Genomic DNA, 13,440 nt, shown 5'->3' on the forward strand with positions numbered 1-13,440 from the left:
TGTAGTCTAAGGAGGCTCATAGTCCATCCTTCCCCATGGAGAGGGTGTTCGAATCGTATAGACAGCGTTTAATTTTTAATTCATTTGCTTATAAGTAAACCATGTTTTGCTTTTTATTGGATTATAATGAGAAAAAAAATATCTAATACCATTTATATAATGACAACAATAACGTAATGTTCATGTTCTGTACACACAATGTGATCATGCTGTAATGCTTAGAAAGCATCAAATTAAACAAAGGAGATAAGTACCAAGTACAAGTATTTATTGATTGTATATTATGTTTTTGTCAGAGAATGCAGCTCTATATTATACAAGTACTTAAACTGATGCACAGTTTCAAATATAAAGATTTTTTTTATATGTTCATATGCCATTTCAAAATCCTGGGTACGGGGGATTTGTCAGGCCTCGTACCCTCTTGTCCTTTGCATTTTTCATGCTCCTAGGTCTATTACTCTTTTGGCTAAAAGGGACTATCGGTTAGGTCATTCAGTAGGTTTCTACTTCATTTTCCAATTCTTGAGGTTTTATCATATATGTATAGGCTAACTAGAATAATAACTTCTTACATGTCTGCATACGCAGCTACTATAAAAGATAAATTGAATAAAAGTAGTTTGGCATTGCATAATATAAATATATGGCGCAGAATTTTTTCTACTAGAGTGAATGAAAATGTTAAAAGCAGAGACAAATCTCTGATTTAAAGATTCGAGACAAAATAATGTAGATTAATATATATTATTTTGCCTCCAATATCGATATATGAGGTATCCAGAACGAGCTGATTATTTACAGTAAGGACGTTGTTTTAATTTTTTTAAAACATGAAAACTTACTGTGCCGTGTCCTTTTTTCACTTCTGTCTCTTGACATGGGAGAAAAATGCATATTATAAAAACTGCTTTTTATCATACATTATTGTTTTCCATTAATTGTTGAAGACCATAAAGAAATCACTTATCCTTCAATTATAATATCCTCTAATGTTATAAAGTTGCATTAGTGGTTAGACTTACCACTAATGAATTGATTTTATCATTAACGTGCTATGTTTCCATCCATGATTAATATGATTTCAAAATTATACCAATAAGGTAAAAAATTCACATTTAACTAATGATATGAAATTAAAAACGCAAATGTTCATTGGTGACCATTAATGATAGATTTTATATTGCACTAGTTAATGGACTCCAACCAACAATGATACAATTATGATCTTTGCACTGATTTAAACAAGGTTTGGACAAGTACTAGTCATTCAATATATTTTCTTTAAGTTGTACAACTTATCAGAATACATAACATTAAATAAAAATTCTATAAACTAGGCATCATTAGTGTGTTGACAAATAAAGAAGATGAATAAAATAACAATGAATGTGTTACAAAATATTATATTGCTAAACTTTTTATTTTTACAGCTTGAAAATTATTGAGTTCTTGTTTTATTATCTGCACAAAGTAACTTAACTAGTTTGTTTTATATCGTAAAAACATAATATATTTCTTTCTTAACTCCTCATAAAACGGACATTTCAAATTATATAATTAAATGGAAATCATCCGCAATATATACTCTTATATTATTATGTCTGCCTTTTTCAATGTTGAAAGAGTGAGAAGTTCTATGTTTTGCTGCACTGTTTTGCCATTATAGTTAATCGGACTTTTAAGATAAGCTTGTAAACAGAAAATGTATATCAAATGTTGATACCAAAAATCGTGGCAAGCAAAAAAAAATTCAATTTCACTATTCATTTCATCAGACATTATAATCAATATAATTATCATTACATGTGTACAGTGCAAGATAACAAAAAATATTTTCAAAATAGTTTTTGAGGAAACATCCTCGTTGGAAAGAAAAAAAATACATGTAGTGTACTATTGTTCGTCTCTTTAAGGATTTTACTATATTGTATTGACATGTGGACTGTGATTGTGATGTTCAATGTGATGATTGTGATAATTCGATGTTGATCAATAAAAGATAAAAAAAAAATAATAATAAGAGCACCAGATATTTGGTAACCTTTTTAGAACTTGTCTTTTTGGGTCGTGGGTTCGATACCACCAAAACCTGATGTAACATTTTTATTTTCGTTTGTTAAAATATTTAAAACGTAATATAGTTAGAAATTGTGCTGTTGTAAACTATCCTAAATTTATAAAAATATTATAAAATTATTAGATACTAGTATATTTAAATGGGAAAAACCTATAAATTTTATATTAGTATTTTACGATTAAACCAATAGGCATTTGCGGTATCTTATTGGTAAATTAAAGATATCAGAAAAATAAATTTTTATAGCTCATAATTTACTTTGCAGTATGCAAGGCAAAAGCTCTTTAGATTTTAAACATGATAAAAATTGCATATTCTAATGAAGAAGCACAGGAAACTTCATATTTATCAATTAAGGTTTTTAAAAAATCAGCCCAGATGTGACCTTAGAACAATACTTCTAGCTACAGGAATATAGACTGACGCAACTGTTATATTCATAAATATAGAAGGTCCCACTTATTTACAGACGGTCATAGCTACAGAAGTCTAGACGGTCACTATTGTTAGCTACAGATATAAAGACGGTCACTAATGTTAGCTACAGAAATACAGACGGTCACTTATGTAAGCTACAGATATAAAAACGGTCACTAATGTAAGCTACAGATATAAAAACGGCCACTAATGTTAAGACGGTCACTATTGTTAGTTACAGAAATATAGACGGTCACTAATGTTAGCTACAGAAATATAGACGGTCACTAATGTTAGCTACAGGAATATAGATTCTCACTATTGTTAGCTACAGAAATAAAGACGGTCACTATTTTTACAGGGGTATTGATACACGGGTCCATTTGTTAGCAATGGAATGAAAATCTATGGGTACTAATTTTAAGTCACAGAAATGAAGATGTACGAGTATTCCTGTATTTTATTTCTGTGGGAAGTCACGGTCTTGGGTTCCGTCCTTGTTTGCGTCAGGACTCATTAGCTACAGATGTACTTTGGTCATCGTTGGATGTCACATTTACTATTAAGGCACAGTCACTAGTTTCTGTAACATAATTCACCCGATATTATTTTTATATTTTGATTTGAACTTTAATTACAGAAACAAGTGTCTGTGTATACTATTTACATGTAGGTACAAAACAATAGCTTAGGATCAGCCCAATTCCATATTCTACTATATACGGTGTTTTATGTATATAAATATATAATTTCGGAAGAGAATAAAAATGAATTTTTTTAAAATTCTGATATAAGTAGACCAAATGTTTTCTATTACACATATATATATCTGACGCATTTTTTAGCTTGAAAACGCACATTAAAACACAGACATATTACTAACCAATAAATTGTATTATATTACCTTTTACTTGTAAGATTGAATAGTATCGGATCGATTTCATTTATACAATACATGACCCTAATTGATGACCACAAATAAACAGCTTCAAACTAAAATATATTATAACTTATCATTTAAAGTACATTTATTTCGTCATCTAATCGATTAGAAATGTTACGTAAACCTGATGAACAAAATACACTTTTCACGCCTCAAACTGGCACGCTTTTAAAAAGTGATAAAACTAATTCAGATGTTCGCTTTTATGTAAAATTAATTAATTTTCCTGGCTTTTAATGTCTCCAGAATCCGTTGTTTTTTCGGTTGAGGAGTGAGATAGAAGCTTCCATTGGAGGTGCTTGTTTTACCCTTGGGGTCGGAAGATAGCTCTGTGGAGGGTAGAGAATCCGCAGACATGGAAGGACTGGGGGAATTATTTGGACATGTTGGTTATATCCGGGTATTCGTGATAATTGGAATAAGTAGAAGAAAACCACTGAACACATTTGTTTTTATTCTATCACCCTAGTAGTTTACCTAACAATATTACATTTATTTGTTTTTATTCTATCACCCTAGTAGTTTACCTAACAATATTACATTTATTTGTTTTTATTCTATCACCCTAGTAGTTTACCTAACAATATTACATTTATTTGTTTTTATTCTATCACCCTAGTAGTTTACCTAACAATATTATCACAGATCTAGTTCTCATGCAAACATTTCATAGGATATTAATTTGACATGAATAGATTGATTAAAAAATGAAATGGAATCCTAAACTAATATATATAACTTGTAATGTGTGGGTCTTTGGAAGATGTCAAATCGTAAGTCACATGGCACCACCACATCCTAATTCTAACACGTACAAATGTAATTTAATTCTTCTTTTTTTCACATATTAAGCGGAAAAATTGATGAAAAAGATATCAAATATAAAAAAAATTCAGAGACGCAGAATTAATTTCTATCTGACAAGTCATGGCTCAAGAGTTCAGTTTCGCCATTTTTTGATTCCAGTCAGATATATATTTTACTTTTAAAAAATTACTTCATTTGTAATTTTTATTTTACGTGGACTCTGATGATATATAACTTTTAATTAGAACTCTCATCTGGTTTATTCTTTGGTCCAAACTAATTATAGAAGTCTTAGTAGTATTTGTTTATATAGGTATATCCCAGTAAAAGTGAAGCGCCTTTTCCTTTTTGTACTTTTATGGTAAACTAAGCTATATTGGATTCAATTCGTGACAGAAGATGTTAACACACAATCATAATCAGTTTGTCCTTGTGACCAAATACATCATTCATTTAATCTACCCTCAATCCTTCTCTAAAAATTAGCGCAAGCCCATATTTAATTAGCAGGTTGTCACCTTTGATTAATGTCCGAGAGAAGGCAAGCCTTTATATACTGAGGTGGAGATCATTTTATGACAAGTAATGAAATTGATGGTAAATAATTGCAGGAATCGCACAAACGACGTCCGGGTACTATTCATTCTTCTGTTTACTTTCCTTCCATTCACAGACCCCGGCCTAAACATTCAAATGTTAATTGACTTTTCTGCACGCGAATGCACCATTCACTTCGGCTTATCATGTGATCTGTTCACCTTTTTTATGTTTACAACATAAATATAGAACTTCACCAGGTCAGAGAAGACAAATGGTTAGTAAAATGTTAATGGTTGTGTAGATGTGGTGTTATTCAGCTATTTCTATCCCGCCAATAAGACGCACTGTGATGTCATTAAGCTATTTCTATCCCGTCAATAAGACGCACACACCGTGTCAACCGCCGCCTCGGTTCATACGTCAGTCCCATTTAATGGCGGAAAGTTGCAACCGGGGTGCTTGTAATTTTATCATGTATCACAAACATTTGTGACAAAAGGATCTTCATAATAATTTTATATATTAAAATATTGAAAAAAATATTTCACTTGTATATGTAATAATTTGAATTCATATTTGTGACAATCACTGATGATTCAAACATCCTTTTTAACCTTTATGCAAATTAAACAACAAAGAAACAAACTGACTCAAGCGTCAAAAGAAAGGCCGCTAAACTCTTGTTTTATCTTAATTAAAATATATTTTAAATGTTGAAATGAACAAGTCTAAAAGGCATAATGACTTCAGAAGCAATTCAAGTTCTCACATTTCATGACAGTCTGTTCCCAGATTCATGAGTAGACAGAGGGATGTCTGATCAAATTCTGTAGAACTACAGGTATAAGCGTTTTATTCAGTAAGTTTTTACGGACAGATACTACTTTTTAACATTCATTACCCTCAGAAGGATAGAGAAAACCACTGCAAACCTGATGAAAAATGGCAAATATTTTTTTTAGATATACTGAGGATGACGGGCAAATACAAAAATTTAGTTTGGGTTTTCCTTTGTTAAAAGATTATAGCTCTACGCTATAAAGTTGATATAAAAGATGTTAAAACTTTAAGAATTTCAATAAAAAGAAGAGCTTTGTAATAAAATACAGTTTACATTTTAAAATTATTTCAAAAACAAAGTAGATCAAATAAAAAAAATGTTGACCACCTAGCCTCCTTAGTTTTACACTTGTTTGGTGTGAGACAGTTGGCCCCATTAGCTAAAATGGCATATGAAGTTTTCTTTGATTCATTAAACAGTAAGGGATTGCTTCGGGAGACATTCGGTGCATAAATGTTCGTTCTTTGGTCCTAGATGTTAGTGCCATGGTCCTAGATGTTGATGCCATGGTCCTCGAAGTTGATGCATTGGTTCTAGAAGTTTATGCCGTGGTCCTAGAAGTTGATGCATTAGTTCTTGATGTTGAGATTATGGTCTTTGATGTTGTGGTCCTAGATGTTGGTGCCATGGTCCTAGATGTTAGTGCCATGGTCCTAGAAGTTGATGCCGTGGTCCTAGATGTTGATGTCATGATCTCTGATGTTGTGGTCCTAGATGATGGTGCCGTGGTGATAGGTGTTTATGCCTTGGTTCTAGATATTGGTGCCATAGTCCTAGAAGTTGATGCCGTGGTCCTAGAAGTTGATGCCGTGGTCCAAGATGTTGATATTATGGTCTTTGATGTTGTGGTCCTAGATGTTGGTGTCGTGGTGATAGGTGTTTATACCTTGGTTCTAGATGTTGGTGCCATGGTCCTAGATGTTGATGCCGTGGTCCTAGATGTTGATGTCATGATCTTCTCGGATGTTGTGGTCCTAGATGTTGGTGTCGTGGTGATAGGTGTTTATGCCTTGGTTCTAGATGTTGGTGCCATGGTCCTAGAAGTTGATTCCGTGATCCTAGAAGTTGATGCCGTGGTCCTAGATGTTGATGTCATGATCTCTGATGTTGTGGTCCTAGATGATGGTGCCGTGGTGATAGGTGTTTATGCCTTGGTTCTAGATATTGGTGCCATAGTCCTAGAAGTTGATGCCGTGGTCCTAGGTTTTGATGTCGTGGTACTAGAAATTTGTGTCGTGGTCCTAGAAGTTAATGTCGTGGACCTATAGCTAGGAGTTGGTGTCGTGGTTAAAGTAGCTTTATTTCTTAGAAAAAAGTTTTCAATGCTAACATATACCACAATATGCCAACATTAAGAGAGATGGGATATTGCAGAAAATCGCTAGACCAAAGCAGGAGATTAAGATCATTAAGATTATTATACTCATAAACTTAACCATTTGTTGACTTTTTACAAATATAAAACATCAGAAAATGTAAAAAAAAAAAAGAGAGAAAAAAAGAAGCTGCATTTTTGGCATATTCCCATCGGCCTCAATAATAACATTTTATAACTTTCGAGATGGCCCTTAAAGAAATCAGGAAGGTATATAAATTTTTTTAATAAAAAAAAATATAATTGATATAGAAATAAAACTTCATGCAGGAAATTTCTTAAAAATTTAGAGTAGCAATAATTGGACTTTACCTTGTTTAATCAACATGAGATAGTAACATTTGATCAGTGATGAAATACTTTTGTAATAGATGGTCCTCTTTTTGTATCATCACATCTCATGCTTCAGGCATTGATGGTTTTTTTTTTCTAGTCAAAGACACACAATCAATTGGATAAAAACGTGTTCGTCCTTTTTATGATTATGTACCCCTTGAATAAATACGACATACATACTCACCCCCCCCCCCCCCCCCTTTCGAAGACTGATACAGTTAAACAGGCTTAAGACGAAGTGTCAGTGACGGGTGATTATGCATCGTTATAATCGTAATTCGTTATATCCTTTAGCTTCAAAATATGTTTAAATGAGAATCACTTCAATATAAGCGTCAATCTATGATAAGCGTGTTTTACTGTATTCAAAATGAGAAATGTCCACCTCCAACCCCAGGGATATTTTCTCTGTCAGTGTAATACTGAAGAATTAAGTCGTTAAAGAACTAAATACGAACTGATAGCACACAAACGTTGCCTAGCTTTTGCCCACCGTTCCGTGTAAGTCCAGTATCTAAAACATCAGGGAGCGATGACACTGTGCCCTTCCTCTTCACTCGATTGTATCTCCATCCCCATATACTGTATTTCCCCGCCTTAAGCAAGTTTATATTTAAAAGCCTATCTTTGGTATAATTTTGATCCTGTATTGTCCAGGTATCAGAGATAAAAGACTATCAGGAGGCCGGATTTGTTAGGAGCTCCACTGATTAAGTTAGAACTGTAGCCCCGAGCTTTAGCAGTCGGGAGTTGTAAGCTGAGATGAAAAATCTGATTTCTCCATTGTCGTCATACAAAACTTATCTGGATGTTTTCGGCTTGTCTGCGATTCTTATCAGATCTTGTTTGTTACAAAATCAATTGATTGACTGTATTAATATACCGTATACTATCTATTGCGCAAATAAGAAAAAAAACTGTGTAATAACGTTCGATTAAACAGTTTGTGTATCACATATACATGTATTTCAATATATTGTGACCCTCGGAAAATGTACAATTGTAAGTTGATCGGTATTCGTTTCACAAAATTTATTAAAACTCCGCAACTTATTACAATATTCCGCGAGGTCGGGAGTCGGTGGTACGAGCGCCTTGACCGTCGCTCTCCAACTGCCGAATAATTAAACATGACCAACAAATACTTATAGATAACAAAACACAGTTTTAACAATAGAGAATAATAGAATAGTACATATAAAGAGTTACTTCAATTAACGGATTACTTAGATAAACTGAATGTCAATTAAGGGTGTCCAGATCAAAGTCACTCAAAGCCAGTGACAGTTTCACACGGTGATAATATTAACAAAGAGGGGGACCATATGATCATGGAACAAACACCAGAGACAAAGCTCTATCTTTCTTTAAATGAGATGTACTATAGAGACCAGAATGGATGTTTACCTACATTTTAAATTTCTCAGAAACATCTGAGCTCGTTTCTATCCTTTTGTTGTACTCGATAACCTGATAACCTGGCTGATTGTGGCCATTTTTAGACAACATATCGATCTCCTTTAGAAGAGCTCTATGTAAGGAAATAGGAAAATGTTCAAATATTAATGCCATAATAAATGGAATTATTCTTGACTAAATAATTATAATCATAGTTTATGGCTTAAATAATCATTTCTAAATATTTTAAATAGATCTGATGGTTACCGTCCAGTTTTCTTAAGAAACAACACAAGGACTTATCAACTAGAATAAGCCGAGACGTATGTGAAGTACTGGAAAGAAAAAAAAAGGACTATCTTAAGGGCCCGGATCAGGAATATCTAAAGCTAGGAGTCAAAATACAACATATTGGCTCTGTACGTATCAGTTGTCAAAGAATCAAGACGAAAATTAAATCAATTTCATCATAGACAGCACTCGATTTTCTCTCGTAAGCGTTCGCTAACAGAATACTGCAGATTGAACGTTTTTGTATGGAATGCCATAGCTGCCTTAAGGTCAATTTCATATTATATGAATTGGTATATTTTTTATATGCAATATTAAAATCATTATATGCAGTGCTAACATCATTATATGCAGTGCTAACATCATTATATACTGTTATTTCACCATTATATTCAGGGGTAAAATCTTTTTATGAAGTGGTAACATTATTACGTTATGTCGTAAGATCATTATGTGCAGTAGTTTATTCATTATATGCTATGAATAAATCTTTATATGATATGACAAACTCATTTCATACAGAGCTAAACTCATAATGAACTATTGTTCAATCGTTATGTTATATGGTACACTCTTCATGTGCAGTTGCAAAATCCTTTTATGCAGTGCAACTTCTTGACATTAGGTGATAAGTTCATTATATGCAGTACTAACATCATGTTATGGTGTATTAAAACCATTATGTATGGTGGTAAAACCTTTATGTATTGTGGTGAAAGCTTTACATGCAATTGTAAATCCTTTATATGATGTGACAATTTTATAATATGCCGTTGTTGAGTCATTATATTTTGAGGTCAGTTCTTTACATGATATGATCATTTCATTATATGGAGTGGTAACTTCTTTATATGCAGTCGTAACTCTTTATGATGAGGTTGTAAACTGGTTCTCGCTGAAAAGTTTTAATGGGGAGGAGGTCCAGTTTTATTTTGAAAAAGATGCCGCGCGGCGTTCATTGTGACGATGCACATTTCCTGGTCAACTTGTTGTTTGTTTTGAAGAGAGAGAGAGAGAGAGAGAGAGAGAGAGAGAGAGAGAGAGAGAGAGAGAGATTCTCTGTTCTTGATTCATCGATGTGTGATAAATCGAATGAATTTTTAGTAGAGTACGCGTTTAATTTTAAAAGTAAAATAAATGTCAAAAAATGATTGTACTTTGTAGAAATTCAATACCCCCTCTGCTTCTAGATCCGCGCATACAGTTAGGAAGATCACTTTATGTATCTTGATATTAACATAAAACATTTGATTTCTACTTGCTATCGTGTTTTAAATATGTATGTAATTCTTTGGAGCTTTTTGAATTAATAAATCTAATTCTGTCTCTTCAAAAACGTTTAAATTGAGGAGTTACTTTGCTCTTGATTGTTATTTAAAATAATTTTAATAGCATCCATATAAACCGTGGTGCTTGGAACAAACTTATCCGTATTTTGCTGATTCATACATTATTGCACGGCTTGCTTTTAACGATGTCGAACAATATGTATATATATTTACATTATTCAGTGTCTTTGTCTGTGATAACACTACGTATCGATTTTGTACTATATATATAACCCATAATACAAATGACGCCAAATTGAGGCGGCGGCGGGGTTTGCTTATTCATATTTAAAGATTTAATCGTACGATGGCCTAAAATTATATAAATATAAGTAATAAGGAATCATTCTTTGAATATTATGAGGTGATAATTTCGGTCGGGGCGTGATCAAATCTATCATAAAGCCCTTCGGGCTTTATTGGATTTGATCACGCCCCGACCGAAATTATCAACTCATAATACTCAAAGAATGATTCCTTATTCCTTATATATTTTGAAAATGACATATTTTACAAATAAAAAAACATTAACTTTATCGATTAATGCGTTACTTCCTCGTTCAGCAGCAAATGTTTTAGCTGCAGATCTGTAGCTCTCTGGTTGAAAAAATTCGGATAGACAATTTTGTCTATCCGAATTTTTTCAACCAGCTCTAGCTACAGATCTGCAGCTAAATGTTTATAATGTGAACAAAGTCGGTAACGTTGAAAAAATCAGCACACATGTAAAATATTTCAATGACAAGCGTTTTGAAACTTATTTAACCCGACATCATTTATTTTCAAAACCATCGGAATAAGGGTATTACCTTTTCAAAAATTAATTTTAAAAATACCAAGCAGTTAGTCTCGGTGATTATTCGATATTCGGACATCCTGCGTAACCACTCGGCTATACTAGACACGATGAAGTTTGCTAAGATTTAAAACACCGTTTTTTAACTTCAGGTTTTTTTTTTTCGAAGTTTGATCTTTAAAAATATGCCTCTTTGAAACAAAAATCGGATATGCCATGAAACCAGTCACATTTTTCAGTGAAACCATTTTACAATTTGTTTAATGTATGGGGTCTTGAACGGGGGTGGGGGTGGGTCGCGGGGAGCACCCCGCCCCAGAAAAATTAAAATTTCCATGAAATTACCAAAAATTTGCCTCGGACCCACCTCCCCCACCCCTTCGGCAAACTTCAGTATTCATCGCACCCCCCCCCCCCCCTGAAAATTTTGTATTGATCCGCGTATAAAATGGTCCTATAAAAATGATATGAAGATATCTGCAACAGCTTTATGGAAAATAGCACAGGAACTGCAACACCTTCTTTGTAGGATTTAAAATACAAAAATACATGCCCGGTGAGCTTAAATTTTATACAGTGGATGAAACAACCATAAAAAGAGGTTAAGACCAACCAATTTCTTTATTATTTCTTAAAAATCAAATTTATTTCATGAAAAATGAAAAATAATTTTTATTTATGTCTATGAATAAAAATTTGTCTATTCCTTTTGTGTTGGAGGCATTAATCAGCGAGGAGTAGCATCTACCTGGTACATTGAAACATAGGTCTTTCGGCTTTGATTTTAAAACGCTTGCTTCATTTTTTGTAATTTCTTTTACTCTTAAATTAAAAGCATACAGTACTCTACTAATAATACATTCGATTTTTCACACAAAATGGGTTCAATGATTGATATTATGACATCGATGTTAAAGGACAGATAAACTCTCTCTCTCTCTCTCTCTCTCTCTCTCTCTCTCTCTCTCTCTCTCTCTCTCTCTCTCTCTTCAAAACAAACGACAAGTTGACCAGGAAATGTGCATCGTCACAACGAACGCGGCATCTTTTTCAAAATAAAACTGGACCTCCTCTTCATTAAAACTTTTCAGCGAGAACCAGTTTACAACCTCATTATAAAGAGTTACGACTGCATATAAAGAAGTTACCACTCCATATAATGAAATGACCACATCATGTAAAGAACTGACCTCATAATATAATGACTCAACAACGGCATATTATAAAATTGTCACATCATATAAAGGATTTACAATTGCATGTAAAGCTTTCACCACAATACATAAAGGTTTTACCACCATACATAATGGTTTTAATACACCATAACATGATGTTAGTACTGCATATAATGAACTTATCACCTAATGCACTGCATAAAAAGATTTTGCAACTGCACATGAAGAGTGTACCATATAACATAACGATTGAACAATAGTTCATTAGGAGTTTAGCTCTGTATGAAATGAGTTTATCATATCATATAAAGATTTATTCATCGCATATAATGAATAAACTACTGCACATAATGATCTTACGACATAACGTAATGATGTTACCACTTCATATAAAGATTTTACCCCTGAATGTAATGGTGAAATAACAGTATATAATGATGTTAGCACTGCATATAATGATGTTAGTACTGCATATAATGATGTTATCACTGCATGTAATGATGTTACCACTGCATATAATGATATTACTATTGCATATAAATAAAATACCAGTTCATATAATATGAAATTGACCTTAAGGCAGCTATGGCGTTCCATATTTTTGCGCATTTTTAAAAGTTCTTTGCATATAGATAATGCAGTCCAACTTTCATTTGATTCTTCGATGCCTAAGTTCTAAATACAGTAATGTTGATGTTTTTTTTTTATTGAATATCTACGTTAACCAAATAGAATTAAGAGACTGCATTTATTGTCGACCTCAATGCTCAGTCCTTCAAAAGGCGAGCATTCGTTGACAGACAGACGGAGTTGTACACAATACATGTCAAGAGTTGAAATTATTCGTCGAGAGAAGCCATTATATCGTGTTTTTTCTTTAAGTAACTTTTTTGACTGAAGTATTGTTTTAATTTAATTTATTTGTTTAGTTAGCTGTATTTTCAGAAATTGAGCTGGTTTTATCTAATGAACAAACTTATTGTTTTTGTAGCAAATCAACCAAGATTTGTTGTTTCACTAATGTTCTTTATGAAAACAACCTGGATTTGTACTGCCAACGCCTCAATGTGTTAACTAGGTAGAACACTTATTGAAAATCCTTGAACATAGATA

The 13,440-nt window shown here is 32.9% G+C and overlaps 1 protein-coding gene across 1 annotated transcript; it reads left to right on the forward strand.

The window, feature by feature from the left end:
* Nucleotides 1-6,113: 6,113 nt before the first annotated feature.
* On the forward strand, nucleotides 6,114-6,896 carry LOC117686549 (uncharacterized). The gene has a single exon (XM_034461667.2). It carries the CDS (start codon nucleotides 6,114-6,116, stop codon nucleotides 6,894-6,896), a length of 783 nt encoding a protein of 260 aa, XP_034317558.2.
* Nucleotides 6,897-13,440: the final 6,544 nt, after the last annotated feature.

This window comes from Magallana gigas, chromosome 2, assembly GCF_963853765.1.
Source record: "Magallana gigas chromosome 2, xbMagGiga1.1, whole genome shotgun sequence".
Taxonomy (NCBI): Eukaryota; Metazoa; Mollusca; class Bivalvia; order Ostreida; family Ostreidae; genus Magallana; species Magallana gigas.

Coding starts and splice junctions, on each gene's coding strand:
- LOC117686549 (XM_034461667.2), top strand. CDS start 6,114: ATGGTCCTAGATGTTGATGCCATGGTCCTCGAAGTTGATGCATTGGTT.